Raw genomic sequence first — 20,360 nt, 5'->3', positions numbered from 1 at the left:
GAACATTTTTTTCATGTGTCTGATAGCCATTTGTATGTCTTCATTGGAGAAGTGTCTGTTCATATCTTCTGCCCATTTTTTGATATGATTATCTGTTTTGTGTGTGTTGAGCTCGAGGAGTTCTTTATAGATCCTGGATATCAACCTTTTGTCTATACTGTCATTTTCAAATATCTTCTCCCATTCTGGGGGTTGCCTCTTTGTTTTGTTGACTGTTTTCTTTGCTGTGCAGAAGCGTTTGATCTTGATGAAGTCCCAAAAGTTCATTTTCACTTTTGTTTCCTTTGCCTTTGGAGATATATCTTGAAAGAAGTTGCTGTGGCTGATATCAAAAAGGTTACTGCCTATGTTCTCCTCTAGGATTCTGATGGATTCCTGTCTCACGTTGAGGTCTTTTTCTGTACTCGAGGAACTACAGAACACTCATGAAAGAAACTGAAGAAGACACAAAAAGATGGAAGACCATTCCATGCTCTTAGATCAGAAGAACAAATATTGTTAAAATGTCTATACTGCCTAGAGCAATCTATACTTTTAATGCCATTCCAATCAAAATTCCACTGGTATTTTTCAAAGAGCTGGAGCAAATAATCATAAAATTTGTATTGAATCACAAGAGACCCTGAATCACTAAGGAAATGCTGAAAAACAAAAATAAAACTGGCGGCATCACAGTACTTGATTTCAAGCTTTACTACAAAACTGTGATCACCAAGACAGCATGGTGCTGGCATAAAAACAGACACATAGACCAGTGGAACAGAGTAGAGAGTCCAGATATGGACCCTCAACTCTATGGTCAAATAATCTTCAACAAAGCAGGAAAATATATACAGTGGAAAAAAGACAGTCTCTTCAATAAATGGTGCTGGGAAAATTGGACAGCTTTATGTAGAAGAATGAAACTCAACCATTCTCTTACACCATACACAAAGATAAACTCAAAATGATTTCAAGTTTTTATTTAAATTCTAGTTAGTTAACAAAGTGGCTGTAGTACCATTTTACATCCCCTCCAGCAATATATACATATATATATATATATATATATATATATATGAATAATATATATGAATAACCCAGCTTTCCATATCTGTGCCATATTTCATATTGTCACTGTATTTTATTCTGGTCATTCTGATGATGTGAAATGTCTCATTGTGGTTTTAACTTATATCACCCTCATTCCTGATGATATTGAACATATTTTTATGTGCTTATTTTTCAGGTATATGTCCTCTTCATTGATCTGTCTTTTCACATCTTTTACCCATTTTCTAATAGGAATGTTTCATTATTCATGTTTTTGCCACTGAGTTTTAGTACTTCTTTCTTTTTCTCTTTAAAAATACTTTCTAGATACATACCAGGAAGTCTTTGTTGGATATGTGGCTTGCAAATGTTGTCTATAGTTCAAATATTTTTGCTCTTAACTCTATTATTTCTTTTTTTCTGTTTCTTCGGCTTCTGCACCACGGATTTTTTCATTTTATTATCCCTCTACTTATTTAATCATTTATTTATATCATGATGGAGAGATGGACATTTATTTTATATATTAAATTTTATTCCATTACTGCTTTATTTATTCTGTTACTCAAATTATTCAAGTTTTGGCTATTGAGAACACTTTCAATTGGTTCTTGTGTCTCTTTTTATTTTTATTTTTTAAAGATTTATTTATTTGAGTGGGGGAAGGGCAGGGGGAGAGAGAGAGAATCCCAAGCAAACTCCCTGGTGAGCATGGAGCTTGATGTGGGGGTTGATCCCACAACCAGATCATGACTTGGGCCAAAGTCAAGAGTCAAAAACTCAACCCACTGTCCCAGGTGTCCCAGTTCTTGTGTCTCTTTGACATAACCGTGTGTGTGTGTAGTTTAGCACTTCTTTGCTTTCTAGCACCAGAAGATGCTCATCTTTCCTGCCCGAGTTCCTTTCCTGGTTTCTTTCATTGCAGATCATCATTAGAAACCAATATCTGGGCATGAAATGTTCTTGCTGCTACTAGGGTATCACTGCTTCTAGGCCCTCTAAGCTGATACCTATCAATAAATATGTCCGTATGCAGTCATCTGTGGTTATATTCAGTTAAACATGTGTGCATACTGATGACTCTTATTCTAATCTAGTACCACGTGCTTTCTCTGCTCGCTTGTTTGTAAGCTGCCAGTTCTCACAGTAAGATACCTGATTCCCACCATCGACCATTGACTCTCTCACCCAAGAGCTTAAAAAAGACTGGTATTAATTCTTCTTTAAATGTTTGGTAGAATTAATCTGTCAAGCATTATGGTCCTGGGCTTTTCTTTGTTGGGAGGTTTTTGAGTACTTCTCTAACCTGCAGATTTGTTAATAGATCTATTCAGACTTTCTATTTCTTCATAATTTAGTCTTGGTAAGTTTTATGTTTCCTGGAATTTATCCATTTATTCTGCATTGCAAAATTTGCTGGTCTATATTTGCTCATAATAGTGCCTCATGATCTTTTAAATTTCTGGCCATCAGTTGTAAAGTTTCTTATTTTATTTCTTTGAGTTTTCTCTCTTTTTCTCCTTAGTTGAGCTAGGGGTTTGTCAATTTTATCTTTTCAAAAAACCAACCCTTAGTTTTGTAGATTTTTTCCTATTGTTTCCTTGTTTTGTATTTTATTTATTTTTACTCTAATCTTTATATCCTTCCTTCTGCTAACTTTGGAATCAGTTTGTTCTATTATTATAAGATGTGAGGGAACAGAATATAAAGAACAATGGGTAAATTATTTGGGAGCACAACCAATGGTTCCTGGAGAAGATACTATACTCATGTCTGTGTGTATATGTTAGTAGCAGTATATGTTAGTGGCAGTGACTAGGCATAAATCGTGCTCTGTTAATTTTTTGCTATGTAACAAAACATCCCAACATTTAGCATCTTAAGACAACAACAATCAATGATTTATTCACAAGTCTGGAATTTGTGCCAGGTATCATGATAAAGGCTCATCTCCCCTTCACTTGGTAGTCCCTGGGGCAGCCCGAGGTTCGATGGCTAGTCCTATGGCTGGGAAACCTGTACTCACTGTTGTCTCTGAGAACTTAGCTGCAGTGGGCCCAGGGCGTCAGAACATCTTCATGTGAACCTCTCTACATATGTCTCTTTCTGTGGCCCATGGCTATTTGCCCTGTCTCAGAGCATAGTGAATAGTTCCAAGAGTAGGTGCGTTCAAGAGCCAGGGCAAGGCTGCATTGCCTATGGTGATCCAACCTGAGAAGTCACCTAGCATCTTCCAAATTCAGAAGGCAGGGTGGGGAGGGGGAGTGTTGGGGAACAGACCCCTTAGCTCTTGATGGAAAGTGTCTTCATTTCTTTTCAAGAAGAAGGTTTGGGATGGATGATACTGTTGTGGTCATCTTAGGAAAATACAATCTGCCTCAATATCTTAGAATTTATAAGCCTTTATTGAAGGGTTAGGGGAGAAAGAGAGAGAGGGAGAGAGAGAATGATCTACGTTCAAGGACTTTTACTCAAACTTTGGGGCATCCTTATTTCATCATGAAACTCCCTTAATTAAAGGGTGGTAAAACATCTCACTCCTAAGCTTACACATTTCTACAACATTCTGGGGAAACACTACCTTGTCATAGTGTCTCTAAGTCTGTGCGCCAACCCCCCGCCCAGTTTTAATGTTTTCAGATATTTATCCTAATTTACATAGCACAACTGTTAGCAATCGTTAAAGCCCATTTTAGCAATTAGTGGATATGAACTTGGTAATAAAAACTAAGTAATAGAATATTTTCAAGAAATATTATTTTATTAAATGTTAGCATTGCTGGTGAGGGGGACACACCTACATGCTTTATAGACTGTCACATTATTAAAAAAACAACAGGACTGAAATCATGTATCACTTGCATCTTCATTATTTGAATGCCACTGTTGCCACAAAGTCCTTCATTCGATGAGGTTAGTTAGTTCATCTGATCACACGGTTCACAATTTCTTTGCACATTCTACCTTCAGGGGTCCTGGTGAACTTCTCCCTCAGAAGCACCAGACCATAGATGACCAATAGTAAGGATGCTTTGTCACTCTTGTAGCATGTCCTCTCCGCAAGTTATCCCGCCTAAATAATGCATTTGTTTCCTGTCCCTTTGCCATATTCGTCAAAAAGAGACTATCAGTCTATGCCCTATTGGCATTGCCAGGAGACTGAGAAAATGATAACCCTATGCAGTTGTCCTCCTTTCGTTAAATATTGTTTTCATCTTAACTCATATTCAGTAATTCTGTCATCTGTTTCCTTTAAATTTCAAGTGAGCCTGTAATATTAGAAATACATCCAGTCTCCTAAATTTAAAAATCAAAACTGAAGATCAAAATATCTAAAAGGAGAAGATAATTGGGAGGAACAATTTGTCTGGATGAAAAACCAATTTTCTGACTTGATAACCTTCTTGTGAAGAATGGATAGTGTCTGGTTTGATTTTCAAATTTTGAGTATTGAGTTGAACAAATATTTTATAGAGTTAACCTTTGGTTGGGACATATATGAGGTCTATGGAATCTGTGCTTTTAAAGTTCTTATAATCCAGTTATGCACATGACACATTCAATAACTATGTAAGACAGGACAGCTTTAGTGTCAGTGCCATTATGAAAGCTATAATGAATCAGTGTGATGCAGGCTGACCGGGTCAGATATGAAGATAGAAGAGCAGAGTCTGAGAGAGTAAAGGATTCTTACTGGGTAGACAGGTATAGAAAGAGTAGGGCCAAAGTTGAGAAGAAGGGACTGGAATGGTACAGGCATATTCTTCTTCTGTGATGTATCCTATTATTTTAACAAAGCAGCCATTTGATGATAGAGAGGAATGCTTTAGGACAGGACCATACTTTGTTTTAGCTCTGCCTCCCATTCTATGTTTGGCTCTTCCTATGTTTAAAACCTACTCTATGGGAATAATGAACTTCTCTGGGTTCCTTCTGGCCTTCCTACAGATATATTGGCAACTCTGAGATACTAGAACAAAGGAGATTAGCTCTGAATTTTGGCGGAGTGTGGTATCTTCCATGCACTTCTTTCTTTCTTTTTTCTTTTTTTTTTTTTAAGATGTTATTTATTTATTTGACAGACAGAGATCACAAGTTGGCAGAGAGGCAGGCAGAGAGAGAGGAGGAAGCAGGCTCCCTGCTTAGCAGAGAGCCCAATTCGGGGCTTAATCCCAGGACCCTGAGATCATGACCTAAGCCAAAGGCAGAGGCTTAACCCACTGAGCCACCCAGGCGCCCTGACTTCTTTCTTTCTTTTTTTTTTTTAATGTATTTTTTCTTTTCCAGAAATGCCAGGTTCAGATCCTGCCTCTGTGGAGGACGAGGCACTATTTAAAGTTCAGGGAATCCTTATCTCAAAGAGGTCTACCCTTGGCTCAAGGTCTAACATGATCTTGAGACCTCTAATGAATTGGGAGTTTATAAACAGTGAAGGCTAGATTCAATTCTCTCTAAGGTATTCAGTTATAATCGAAATGCAGGATTTCTGAAGCCATAGAGACATGAATTGAAATCCTGGCTTTAACTATTACTGGTTGCATGATCTTAGAAAATTTATGTCACCTCCTTCAGCTTCATTTTTCTTGTCTGTAGAAGGTGATTAATACCATTGTCTTGAAATATAGTTTTAAGGAGGAATAATATAAAATAACAGGCACAGCGCCTTATACATTTGTGTGCTCAAAATGATTATGGTTACTACTATAATTCTAATGCTTTTTCAGTTTGTTCCCTTTACAACACCTCTAACATAATTCTGTAAAATGCCTCTCCGTCTCCAATGATATTACCCAAGTTAGACACTGTTTTTCTCACGTCTAGGTTGTTATGGTGGTCTATTAACTGGTCATTCTACCATTTGTCCCTTTTGTTCTAGCATTTATGAATGTGGCTGCTGCTTCTTTCTATAGAAGAACTGGAGAAATAAAGAGGCAGAATGTCTGGTGCATAATCCAGACTCTTGAATCTGACATTCAAGGTTTTTCCGTCTACAGAGTACTTCTGGGTCATTCATAGATTTCTTTGAACACAGCCTAGCTCTACCCACTTCTGTGGCAGGCAAGCTGCTCTCACTAAAGCCTAGAGTTATTATTTATTACCTTGGAGTCTAGAAATATATATATTTTTTGTGTTGCTTCCTCCACGTTCAATGAAGATATCAAAATCCTGCCAATTCTTCAGAAATACATTGAACCTTAGCTTATATAATAAGTTCTCTTTGACATCCTTAGCAGGCTTGGTAAGAAAAGGGAACATTTATTTTGCACTAGGCACTTAACCTCCTAAAATCCTACAAAGTATTTTTTTTTTTAAAGATTTTTATTTTTTTATTTGACAGAGAGAGATACAGCGAGATAGGGAACACAAGCAGGGAGTGGGAGAGGGTGAAGTAGGCTCCCACCGAGCAGGGAGCCTGATGTGGGGCTGGATGGAGGACCCTGGGATCATGAGCTGAGCCAAAGGCAGACACTTAATGATTGAGCCACCCAGATGTCCCAAAGTAGTTCTTTTTAACTTTACATTTAATAGAGGACATTGAGACACCAAGTATTATTAAATTTGTATAAGATTCTACGCCTAACTGACTGGTGGGATCAGGATTAGAATACTGGTAGCTCTGACCTCAAAATCCATCTTAATTCTACTACTTTGTTCTATACCATCTTGAATGAGAAAGTAAAGATAATGACACTTTCTACGTGGCCTTGAGCAAGTCACTTTTCTCTGTGTAGTTGTATTTTATCCTCTTGAAAGCATGGTCTGTTCTCTTAAGCTAGGTGATGTGTAGGTAAAGTTTTATTTATTATTTGTTCATTACATATTGGTATCAGTATTCTTTAATATGTGTTATTTAATCAAATTATTGTATATGAAATAAAAAAGAATCATTTATTTAAACAAATGAGGTTATGAACAGCATTTCACTTACCTCTGAGCCATGAAATATAGATCTGGAAGATACTCTTAGACATCACCTTCGAGGTCCTTCCATTTTATAGATGGAGCTTTTGTGACTGAGACATTGAGAAATGTCACTTGGCCAAAGGGAGGGGGGAAAGCTCGTGGCTGGGCTGAAACTCAGTTGCACTGATTCCCACCTGAATGATTTCCCCTCCCCATTTTGCTCTGGGAACAGTTGTTTTCTTGGCAGGCAAATGAAGAATCCCAGCACAGGTCAGGGGAGTGGGCTGCCTGCTGGAGACTCTCGTGAGCCTTGGCCCAGAAACCTTTGGAGAGCCCTCTTGACCTCCTTGTTCCGCAGAGTGTAGATGAAAGGGTTGAGCATGGGAGTGATGATCGTGTAGAAGACAGCGGGGGCCCCAGCTCCTGCCCCCCCGGAGCGAGGCTGCAGGTAGATGCAGACAGGTGGCACGTAGTACAGGAGCACCACTGTGAGGTGGGATGAGCAGGTGGAGAAGGCGCGCCGCCGGCCCTGGGCAGTGCGGATGCGCAGCACCGCCGCGACGATGAAGACGTAGGATACGACGATGAGAATCAGGCAGCCTGCAGCCACGATGCCAATGTTGGCCAGCATGACGAGCTCATTAATGGTGGTGTCTTCGCAGGCCAGCTTCAGCACCGGGGGGATGTCGCAGAAGAAGTAGGCAATGTGGTGTGGACCACAGTAGAGCAGGCGGAAGGTGAGGGAGGTGTGGATTGCAGAGTGCACAGCACCTATGGTCCAAGTGAGTCCAGCCAGCCCCGCACACATGCGTCTGTTCATGGCCACTGGGTAGTGTAGTGGCTGACAGATAGCTAGGTAGCGGTCATAGGCCATGACTGTGTATAGGAAGCACTCAGTGCTGGCCAGGAAATGGAAGCAGTAAAGTTGTACAGCGCAGCCCTCAAAGGAAATCACCTTCCCATCCGCAGTCAGGAGGCCTGCCATGACCTTGGGCACCGTCACTGTGGACAAACAGGCATCCAGGAAGGAGAGGTGCCCCAGGAAGTGGTACATAGGGGAGTGGAGGTGAGGGTCAGAGCCCACAGTTATGAGAATAAGGAGATTCCCGGTCAAGGTGATGCTGTAGATGAGGAGGAAGAGGAGGAAGAAGAGGCTAGAATGTTCAGCTGTGTACATCAGACCCTCCAGAAAGAAGTGGCTCACCACGGTCTGGTTGGGGTCCTCTGTCTCAATGGCCATCTTCTCACACATGAAGTGGTTAGTTACCCCTTTGTAACAAAACTTATATCAACAAATGTAATGAACAGCCATCTCTCTTAGCTGAAATGTCATGTGCTGTCGGACTGTGCTGGCTTGGTCTTGCGCCCTACACGAGAGAAAGATATACAGGTTCATTTCACTCTTTTGATCTGTTGTTTTCTTGCTGTTGTTTCAGAAATGACTTTTTCAATATGGGGGACCTACAATCCTTTGAGGTACATAAAGGACTGTAATAATTACTTGGAGAAATGCATCTCCTAGATAGCACCAATATAAGTATGGATTGTAAATCCTACTCTTGTGGACCATATCAATCCCGCAAATATTTCAGAATTGTGATGCCTTCACTCTCCTAATTTACTCTGCCGTACTGCAGATGTGGCTCTTATTACCGAGTGATGCTAGGGAGCTGTAGCCCATCTTTGGGGGATACTTACCCAGAGTGGTGGGGGGGGGGCTGTTACGTCAGCCAGACACCCAGCAGTTCCATCCATTCCTCACCCAGAGGGAATTCTTTGGAATTAACAGCGACCCATAGCTAACTCTCAAGTGTATGACAAAGAAGCCTTGACTGCATAATTAGTAGGACAAATATTTAAGTATATTTCTTGCTCTTCCTGTACATCTTTGTTTCAGCCTTTTAGGAAATGTTTTTCCATGCCTTTACTTTGGGTTGGAGTTGAAATCCAAGAGTTTTCTTCAATCCTTTTCATCCTTTATCTCCTAAACCTAGATGTTGCATTATGTGAAGATTATCTCTAAACTCCTGATTTCTGGGGTACCTGGATGGCTCAGTCAGCTCAGGTCATGGTTCCAGGGTCCTGGGATTGAGCCCTGTGCATGGCAGTGGGGGGAGTTTGCTTATCCCTCTCCCTCAGCCCCTTGTGCTCTCTCAAATCCCCTCAAATAAATAAATAAATAAATCTTAAAAATCAAAAAAACAAAAAACCAAACTCCTGGGTGCTTGAGTGGCTCAGTGGGTTAAGCCTCTGCCTTCAGCTCAGGTCATGATCCCAGAGTCCTGGGATTGAGCCTCGCATCAGGCTCTCTGCTCAGAGGGTGCCTGCTTCCTCCTCTCTCTCTGCCTGCCTCTCGGCCTGCTTGTGATCTCTCTCTCTCTCTGTCAAATAAATAATTAAATCTTTAAAAAAGAAATAACTCCTAATTTCTATTGTATCTTCATAGTTAGTTACCCCTTTGTAACATGGACCTAAGCCTCTATGTGCATGTTTTATACCTAGAATTCACAAGGGTATTGCGTCCCAGCTCTCTCTCAGTTCTCTAGTCAGCTTCTTTGTCAGTCTTCTTACAGAAACATTGTTTAATTTATCTCTGTTCTTTACTGTTCCCCACTGCCTAAGGCATAAATTGTATTGCTGTCTGAGAGTCAAAGTTATCTACACATTATTTCCATTATTATCACAAAATCCTTATCTCCTACAACCCCTCAAAGAAATCTCTCTTATCTAGGGATGCAGTTTGCCTCATCTTCTATGCAATTTGCCATAATCCCTCTCTGATTTCATCACTGCATTCCATTTTTTAACATGAATGAAATTCATTTAATCTCTCACAAATCTACTCTTTGTACTTAAGTTTGAACATTAAATACTTTATGAATACTTTATATCACACTAATTTATTCATTCCTGAAACCTACAGTATTTGTGATAATTATAAATAAATACCTAAGCATGTAGTGTCTCTACTACTTCAGTGTTCCGTATGCATATATCATGTCTTCCCACAGGGAAAATATCTCATGCCTTCTTCTCTAGTTTCCCATGAACATTTTGGGGATAAAGCAGTCAAAATATTAAGGAGTGAAGTTTATTTTGATTTTTATAGACTCGAGTTTAAATCCCTGGTCAGGGGATGCCTGTGTGGCTCAGTGGGTTAAGCCTCTGCCTTCAGCTTAGGTCATGATCCCAGGGTTCTGGGGCAAGTCCTGAGTTGTGCTCCTTGCTCAGCAGGGAGCCTCTCCCTCTGTCTGCTGCTCCCCCCTCTCTTTCTCTCTGACTTTCTGACAAATAAATAATCTCTCTCTCATTCTGACAAATAAATTAATAAAATAAAATAAGAATAAAAAATAAAATAAAATAAAATAAAATAAAAATAAATCCCTGGTCAGGCACTCATTAGCTGAAAGAACGGGATCATGGTGCTGAATTTCTCTGTTCCTCCATTTCTCACAATAAAAATGAGGATATCATCATTTGTGATAATTATTATTTTACTTAGAATGTAGCAGGAACATAACATACGACCTTTCATTTCTTCATTTTCACTAATTTATTCAATGCAGTAGTATTTCCCATGGTGCTCCTGAAAAAAAATGCTATAGCTTCTGGTTGAAAAAATTCCATAACAGAGTAATCCCTCTTTCACCAGAAAGCCCATTTCAATGTTGGATAGATAAATATATCACAACGTCTTTTATATCAGTGGTAGATGTGTATCCCTGATATTTTGGCCAATTTTGTTTGAGATTTTCTCTTGTCACACTCACTGGAATGGATGTTATACACACACACACACAAACACACACTGTGTGTGTGTGTATGTAAGACAAATGGTATGCAGTGTTATTGGATGTAGAGAAACTGAAACCTGTATACGTTGCTAGAGAAAATACAAAATGGTATAGCCACTTTGGAAAACAGTTTGGCAGTTACTTAAAAAGTTAAACATAAATTTACCTAATGATTGGCATTTCCATAATCAGGAAGCTACAGAAGAGAAATGAAGATTTAACCTTTTTAGGGCATTTCAGAATATACATGATGTCAGTATGTTTTATTATATATATATAAAATATTATATATTATAGTATGTTTTATTATATTATGTGACATGTCTCTGTGGGGGGGGGTCTTTGAGACTAAGCTTAAATTCCATATCCTATCAATCTTTCACTTACTTATTTTAGAAGATATTTGTGTATTTTGCCTGAAAATATTATTACTTTGTTGTTAGTCTAATGGTGATTTTCAAATTTCCCTTGATTTTCTAGATTATTAACTGGAATTTCTATAAGGAATAAGTGATTCTTCCTCCCATTTATTTATTTATTTATTTATTCAATAGCTTACATAGATAGGGGCTCATGGATACACATTTGATCCTGAGATTAAATATCCAACATGGTAATTATTTATTTTATTATTCAAATTGTACTAGTTTTGGTTATTATTCTGTTTGTCCCGTGTCTTACTGGTATGCTCCATCTTTTCATATATTTCCTTACTTCCTGGCATAACAAGATGGTCCAGGCTTCCTTTGTATTAAAAAAAAAAAAAGTAAGAGGAAAGAAAAAAAAAAGAAAGCACAAACGTTGGCAAGAATGGTAGAGAAATGGGAACCCTCATGCACTGTTGGTGGGAATAGAAAATGGTGCAGCCACTGTGGAAAACAGTTTGGAATTTCTTTGAGACGTTACACAGAGTTACCATATAACACAACCATTCTACTCTTGGTTACATAGGTGTGAGAACTGAACACATGTTCACATGAAAACATATACACATATTCTTGGCAGCACTACTCATAGTAGTGAAATATAGACACAATTCAGCAGTCCATCTTCCGGTGAACGGATGAACACACATGATACGTGCATGGTACGCAACATTATTCAGCTATAAAGAAGCATGAAGTGCGATATGCTGCATATGGGACAGTAACTCTTATTAAAATAATGAACCTCAGGAAAGAGCACGGGGTGAATGTGAGTGATCCCAAAAGATGCTAAGTGAAAGGAAGTCAGACAGAAAAGATCACATGCTGTATGATGACATGTACGTGAAATGGACAGAGGCAGGACATAGATTTTAGTACTCAAGGCTGGCGGGTGTGGGTGGTGTATCAGGGATTCATGGTAAATAGGCCTAAAGTGACAGACATGCCCTAAAATTAGAAAGTGCACAACCTGTATAAACTTCAAAAATTGACTTGTATGCTTCAGTAGATCTGTGTTTTTTTTTTTTTTTTTAAGATTTCATTTATTTATTTGACAGAGAGAGAGAGAGATCGCAAGTAGGCAGAGAGGCAAGCAGAGGGAGAGGAGGAAGCAGGCTCCCAGGACCCTGAGCCGAAGGCAGAGGCTTAACCCACTGAGCCACTCAGGCGCCCCTCAGTACATCTGTTTTTAAAAAAAAGCAGAACAAACTCGAAATCTTCCGAACGAGGTGCTAAGCCAGGTAAAGAAGTGACTACAGCCCACGATCTCCCAGACACTAGGATACAGAGAAATGAGTAGGTGTTCTGGAGAGAGGTAGACTTGTGTTCAAATCCAGACTCCATGCAAGTAGAATAGCTTGTTACCAAGTCCCTTGAAGTTTCCGACTTAGTTTCCTCATCTGTAAATGGATTAAAAAATACTTAAGCTGTAAGGTTTTACAAGGATTCTAGGTGTACTCAAATAACTGTGGAATAATTTACTCACGGATTGGCTACTATTTGTAATTCTACATCCTATACACTATGCCTTCATGCCTATCTTTGAAATAGCTCTACCATGCACCTTTCTGCTTTCTCTACAATCACTGTAGTTAATAACGGAAACACTCACACTTGAAATATTTTCATTTCTGTTGGTCACATTAGACATTGAATGTCATGACATTCATTTGGTCACACTGATTTCTGTCACACTTCTCTCAATTTTTCTATAGGATGCTTTCTTCAGTCTCCACTTGAACAATGGAGATTCCACCAACGGAAGCACGTTCAAACTCTTCAGGCACCGTCTGCTTCCGTCTGTTATCTGAACATCGCCTTTTCCTTCCATGTCAATAGCCAGCTCCTCTTTTAGTGCCTTATGCTGCATTGGGCTATGCGGTATCTGTTGAGGGCCTAGAAATAAATGTCTTTTATATTTTAGATATGTGATAAAAATGGCCGAGCAAAGGCTACCAGGTACTCTCCCTACAGCAGTGGCACAAGGAGAGCTTCAGGGGGAAAGGTGAACTTGGGAGCCTACAGTCGTGTGGTGAGAGATTCTCAGTCCCGGTGATGCTGGGAGCGTGGCTCAGGAAGAAGTGATTTACCTGCTTGGAGCTGGACAATTGTCCCTGTGACCACATGTTCGCTTAGAGTAGTTGGTTCATTGCCCCTCTTTTTACTTACCTGAGTCCAATCTTTGTATTTGAACATTTCGTTTTTTCTAAGAGATCATTTCCAAGTGCAATTTGCTTCATGGGACATACAGTAACTGATAAGATGACTCTGCAGGTCCTTAAAGGTCACAGAATTTTACTATTGTCTGCTTCTTTACTGTATGAATCCCTCAGTAGAGAAATCGCTCATTGCATTTGGTACACAAGGTACAGCCAGGGGCTGAAAGCACTACTGTCCTATCCGAGTAAATTCATGATCTCTGAGAGAGCCTGAAAAATGCAACTCCAGGGGCACCTGGGTGGCTCAGTGGGTTAAGCCTCTGCCTTCTGCTCAGGTCATGATGTTGGGGTCTTGGGATGGAACCCCGCATCTGCTCAGCGGGGAGCCTGCGTCCTCCTCTCTCTCTGCCTGCCTCTCTGCCTATTTGTGATCTCCGTCTGTCAAATGGATAAATAAAATCTTAAAAAAAAAAAAATGCAACTCCTACTGAAGACCTTGCAAAACTTGATTTCTTCCAGATTTTTACTCTCTTGCTTTTTAGGTGGTTTTTGGAGCTGCAGATGGTGATGGGTAAAGCCTTATTTCTAGGAGGCATGGAAAAGTTTATCAAACTCATGTAAACTCTTGCCTGGAGTCTGCATTTTATTTCTTTAGCAGGAACATAATAGTCCCATGCTCTACACATCCAGGGTGAGATTTTACTGTCTGGCCTCTAGAGATTCTCGCAAAGCTTGGGATTGTGTGTTCACTGAAATATCAGAAGAACAATTCCTGTGGTTTATGGTACGCTCGTCTATAGATTTTGTCTCTCTGAATCTTAAGGTCTTGTCTTTCTGCACACGCTCTTTCCAGCCTCTTCGGTGGGTCAAGCTCAAAGTCAAAGTTCCATGTGAATTTTCTTTTTCATTTCAGCCTTTAGTTCTGAAAAGTATCTCTATCTGTATCTGCATCTCAATTTTTACAACCTTTATTATAATTCTCATTTCATCCCAGCTGGATGATTAGACAAATGATTTCCTACAAGCTTTCCTCAATTGTCATCTCTCTCCTTGAATGAGTCACTCCCCCCTGCAATTCACTGCCTGATCAAATCCCAGTCATGTGTGTCTCACTGATCCCCTAGAATTGCAAGCCACCTCACCCTCCCATACTTTTTTACTGGGCTCCATAACATTTTCACTTCACAACTCAAGACTATCTAAAATCTGACAGATTGTTGTCTATTTATTCTTTTTTCCTCCATCCTTCCCCTATTCAGGACACTTCTCTATTAAGTAGATTTCTTCACCCTCTCCTAAATTTATCACAATTTCCTCTTGTTCTCTTCAGTCTGCTCTAGTCCATGTTGAAGGAATCAACCTTCATTTTTACTTGATGATATCTGCAAAGCTTCTTAGAGCTTCATGTGCATCTGAATCCCCTGAGAATCTTAGATACAGATTCTCATTCTGCAGGTGTGGAATAGGGCCCGGGATTCTGCTTTTCTGACTCCTCCCCCGTGATGCCCACGCTGTTCTCCCATGGTTTACACTTGGAGAAGCAAGAATCTAAACCACTATTTGAGATTAGATCTAGTCTTTCTCCCCCAGGAAGTTTTCCTACTCTGTCTAAAAGTGTCCCGGGGTGTTCAGGGGTGTGAACTCCAGAGGTATTGACAGTGTACTGTGTTAAGGACCCTGTTCCCAGACTGGCTTAGGGTACTGCTTCCCTCTTCTCTGTCAGTGTATCACACATCCCCCTGGGAGGAAGGCCTGTGCTATGGATTTTTGTGCTTCCCATAAGCATCTTTGAAACAGCACTGCAGAAAAAGCATGGACTTTGGAAGTAGACACACTTGAGCTTACATCCCTCCATCACCACTTATTGGCAAGATGGCTCGGTTTCTCATCTCATGGTCCATATGTCAACTCCACATCTTTAAAATAACAATACATGATGAACATTCTGTTAACAGTAGGCATCGACCCTGGGACATGGGGCACAGCACAGCTGTTTTTCTGAAACAGTTACTCAACCCACAGATTTCTCCATGACCCTTTCAGTCTGAGAATTATTACTTCACAGAAAAGCCTAGTTCGCTACTGGACAGTTTAGATATGTTAGAATATTCTTTACACACAGTTTAAATCAAGATACCTCACTACCATCAGTTAGTTCTATCTTTGCCCTTTGAATGCAGTGAAATAGTCAAACTATGCAAAAAATGGAAACAGAAGCAAATTTTTTATAAAATTGTTCATTCTATATTTTATCACTTCTGGCATATGAAAAAATCTGGCTGATGGCTGCCAGTCTAGCTATTTTTCTATGATTCCTCTTTTCTTGTCTGTCTGTTTAGAACATTCCCTGTATACACCAATTTTTAAGAACACTTCATGGAAACAGTGGGGGTAGAAAAATGATAGAGCTTTTGAATATCGAAATAGAACCTTAGAGATCATGTTGCTTAAATTTATTTTGCAATGAAGAAATCACTCCTAGAGAGATCAAGTAAAACAGGGGTAAATTGAAATGTTCTTCAGGAATTTAGAAATAAGCATAATCAGATTTCTTGCTGAATATTAAAATTAAAAAATTACTACATAAGTGATCTGAATAGATATATACAAAGATAACTTAGATGGAATGACTATTAGATCATGACAGCAAAACATATAAATCAAAACATTTCTAAATAATGTATAATACACTACAACACAAAATACATATAACACACAAAAAATTATTTATAAATCCACTTAAATAACTATAAGAAAATAGCTAGAAATAATCTTAACATGAATAGAAAATATGGGAGAGTAGTTCTACTGGGTATTTAACAGTTTTTTTTTTTAAGATTTTATTTATCTATTTGAGAGAGAGAGAGAGAGAGAATGAGATACAGAGGACATGAGGAGGGAGGGTCAGAGGGAGACGCAGACTCCCTGCTGAGCAAGTAGCCCAATGTGGGACTCCATCCGAGGACTCTAGGATCATGATCGGAGCTGAAGGCAGTCGCTGAGCTACTCAGGTGCCCTTTAAAAAGTTTTTTAAAATGCAGCTATTCAAAAAGTTTGCGCTAACAAACATACTAAAGGAATTTGTATTTTGTGTGTGTGTGTCATATATGCACACATATATAAAAGAAATGCATACACATTTTACATATATATTCATATATATATACACATACATATATACAAAGGATATTGTGAGAGAAGGTCAAGGACATGTAAGAATTTAGCATACTTAGAAGATAGCACATTAAGTCTGTGTGTATGACAAGTATTTATAAGGGTAATGTGATAATCAGCTGTTCATTTGGGAAATGAAAGCTAACACAATTTTCCAATTTGCTTCTTTCTTTAATAAAATATGCTATTTGGATCAAGTACTTAAGTTTTAAAATAGGAAGAAGAGGGTTATTTAAATTTTAAAACAAGAAGTCAAATTTAGAAGGAAGGCAAAGCATACTATTATCCAAACTCTAAACGGTAGAATGTTCTTAGTTACTATTTTTCACACTGGAGAAACATTCAGGCTTGTACTTTCCCTCTCTGCTTTATTTTTCTCACTCTCAAGGCTAGATAACCTCAAAACACACGTGAAAACAAAACACCCTTCCTAGCGGTGAAGTTACATGGAAAACATTACTTCCTGTATTTCATTCAAGTGGAGAGTTCAAACTCTAGACTCAGACTTAGCTTTACCCCTCAGCTCTGCTGCTCTTTTAACTGTGGTTGGAGACTAAAGTAAAATTTGTTCTTTGTTATTTTTTTAGGTGTATTTTTTTAAATTGATGAAATGTATCTTCTATTTCTCTATTAAAACTTAAACAACAAATTAAGTTTTAGATGTAAGCATTCATGATATGTCATTGACCTTAATGGGAGAGGAGGTCCTTCTGTTTGCTTTCCTCTGACTTCCCCATAGTCCGTTCTGGCCCAGTGGCTTACTGAGGTAGTTCTTCCTCCTCCTGGCCTGTGAGATGTTGAGGTGCCCAGGACACTGTCCTTTGTATAGGTGCCCAGGAGTTTGTCTACTGCCTTTTCCTAGCCCCAGGGTTCCTCTTCAAATAGTTGATTAGACTTTTCTAGAACATTCTCCTAGGAATATCCTGAGGGGATTTTTGTTCCCCCTCCCCACATAAAAACATTTGTCTACTCCTTTCCTTTGACTGACTCAATTTTACAAGACCTTCAACCCATATGTTATCCAATACTTCCCATGATGTCAGCTTTACAAATTCTAGAACTGATGCTCTTTCTCGGGCTCCTTTTCTGAAGTACTGCAGTACTTATGGTCCACTGAATTGTACCAGCTGTTTCTTAATCATTTTCTAGTCAGATATTTTATCTTTATGCTCAGATACAAATGCATGTCCTTCTCATAAGACTACAAACTCTCTTAGAACAGCCAACAATGTCACAGTTTTGGAGTTGTATGGCACACATTCCATTTCTGAAAGTTTCTGGTCCAGAGAAACCAGTTCTTATCCATTATCATAGCTCTTCAACAAATAGAATTGATTCTGGAGAATATAGTGATCCTTTCTGGGTTTTACTCACTCCTGTACATTTGAAACAATGAAACTGTGTCTCGCATCCTGTGTCCCCAAACCTGGAAGTGAAGGGTCTTCACGAGCTACTAGCAACATCTCACGAGGAAAACCAGGCTTTAGGTCATCCTGTTGCAGCCAGGTCCATGCCGCATCCCATCCAGCTCCTCATTCATACTCAACAGTTGTAGGAAAATGCCAGAATGTAGTAGTGTATACATTCTTTGCACCACCTCCTATGATCTGTTTCACTGATATCCATGGGAACACCAGGGGATCTAGCCTGTGTTTGTGGAGCAAGAAAGCTTATCCTTGACATACCTCCCTCAGCTTTATCAAGGTGGAGCCCTGTGCAAACTGAGAAGGCTAGAACTGGTGAGGTAGTGATGCAGTGCCCATGAACAGCTCCCTCCCAGTGTGGTGGAATTGCCTCCTCAAATTCAAGTCCATCTACCATTTTTGTCAAAGTAAAAGGCTGAGAACAGGAAGTATGGAAGGGCCACTCTCTTCCCTGACTTCAGTTTCCCACAGCTACATGGGAATAAAAACACCCACTTTCTATAACTGAGGTCAAGTTCAAACTTCCTGTTTTGCATGAAGGTTATTTGTAACATATTAAAAAGCAATATGGGAATCTGCTCAAGGATTAGAAGAAATAATAAACATGTAGATTGATGTCATAGAGAAACAGACTTTTTATGTGGATTTTTACTTATCTTGGATCTTTTCTGCAGGCTTCCATCCTTGCTGAGTTGCTTTGATTCCCATTGGATTTGAACGTAGAAATATGAAAAAATCATGTTTGAAAGCAGGAAAAATTCCAGTCTCCATCTCGGCACCTAGGAGTTTTCTACTCTCTGCGTGGATCCTTCTCTCCTTTCTGTCTGAAATCTCCCCAGTTTTCTGTGTCCTGAATCTTAGTGTCTTTTGCATGTCTGGGGTTCATGAGTCAGTGAGGCTGCACATCTTTGCGACCTCCCAGCCTCCACAATGCTGCCTTCATCTCTTTGTTGCGGAGTGTGTAGATGATGGGGTTAAGTAAGGGAGTGATGACAGTGTAGAAGACAGCGACCACTCCATCCAGGGGTTCCTGAGAACCAGGACGCAGGTAAATGAAGGTGCAGGGCACATAGTAAACAATGACAACGGTCAGGTGGGCGGCACAGGTGGAGAAGGCATTGCGACGCCCATCGACAGACTGGATTCGCAGGATGGCAGCCACTATATACCCATAGGAAGTGAGGATAAGCATAAAGCAGGTGAGGGCCAGGAACCCAATGTCCACAAAGGTGACCAGCTCATTGATGGTGGTGTCAGCACAGGCTAGACGCAGCATGGCGGGAATGTCACAGAAGAAGTAGTCTACCCGGTTGGGACCACAGAAAGGCAGCCGGAATATGAAGCTTGTTTGGAAAAGTGAGTGGAGGGTGCCTCCCAGCCAGGTGCCGAAAGCCAGGAAGTTACAGACATTGCGGGTCATAATGGTAGCATAATGTAAAGGCTTACAAATGGCCAGGAAACGATCATAAGCCATTAACGTGTAAAGGAAACATTCAGTACAGCCCAGGAAATGGAAAGAAAAAAGTTGGATTACACAACCTCCAAAAGAGATAATCCTGCTATCCAAGAGAAAGCCAGCCAGCATCTTGGGGACAATGGCAGAGGAGATGGTCATGTCCAAGAAGGAGAGGTGACACAGGAACCAGTACATGGGGCGGTGGAGCCGGGTATCCACCAAGACGGTGAGGATGATGAGTCCATTGCCAGAGACCGTGAGGGCATAGATGACAAGAAAAGCCAAGAAGAGTGGCACCCCTAGCTGTGGTGGGTGGTGCAGACCCACCAAAATGAAGTGAGACACAGAAGTCTGGTTTTCACTGCGCATTTCCTTGCAGTTCACATCTGCCAGAAAAAGTAGCAGAAGGCCATTAAATTCTCTAGGCATGGAGCATATATTCTGTCATTCCCAAATATGGACATAGAAGGGTCTCAGAAAGAGAGAGATTGTGCTCCAGCTTTTGTTCCAAATCATTCTGTCACCCCCACACCCAACCTCCCTTCACCCCTACCCACCTGACCCACCATGGATTTTGGGATTCTGCTGGGTTCTAGGGAGCAAGAGTTTTTTCCAAGGTTAAACCTATGTGACAAGTTATGTGTATGTAATTCAGGAGACTGAAGGAAAGACTGTACATAGAGTTCTTCATGTCAGGAAGAAGTACAGTCATATAAAACCTAAACTGATCCCTGAAGGAATGGCTATCCCATTGTTTTCCTTCACTTTGATCTCTGATCTATATACTAGAGAGATAATTAACCGCTTATTTATTTAACAACACAAGAGTTGGAATTATATTTTCTAATGTAGGAAATATAATTCCCAATAAAAATCAGCACAGATTTTTAAACATGCATTATTTGGGCTACACATTGAATAAAGCTATGGGTAGAAATAACCATTTTCATCAACTGCAAAAATACACATGCCATTTAAAATTTTTCATGATA

General features: G+C 39.8%; 2 protein-coding genes across 2 annotated transcripts; both read right to left on the bottom strand.

Annotated features, from left to right (window-relative positions):
• Window positions 1-7,207: 7,207 nt before the first annotated feature.
• LOC132012486 (olfactory receptor 10S1) lies at window positions 7,208-8,197 on the bottom strand. Its single transcript, XM_059392536.1, has one exon. It carries the CDS (start codon window positions 8,186-8,188, stop codon window positions 7,208-7,210), a length of 981 nt encoding a protein of 326 aa, XP_059248519.1. The 5' UTR covers window positions 8,189-8,197.
• Window positions 8,198-18,801: 10,604 nt separating this feature from the next.
• LOC132012480 (olfactory receptor 10G6) lies at window positions 18,802-19,770 on the bottom strand. Its single transcript, XM_059392524.1, has one exon. It carries the CDS (start codon window positions 19,735-19,737, stop codon window positions 18,802-18,804), a length of 936 nt encoding a protein of 311 aa, XP_059248507.1. The 5' UTR covers window positions 19,738-19,770.
• Between the last annotated feature and the right edge of the window lie 590 nt (window positions 19,771-20,360).

The sequence above is a fragment of the Mustela nigripes genome, chromosome 1, assembly GCF_022355385.1.
Source record: "Mustela nigripes isolate SB6536 chromosome 1, MUSNIG.SB6536, whole genome shotgun sequence".
In the NCBI taxonomy this organism is placed as follows: Eukaryota; Metazoa; Chordata; class Mammalia; order Carnivora; family Mustelidae; genus Mustela; species Mustela nigripes.
This window is presented reverse-complemented; position numbering and strand designations above follow the sequence as displayed.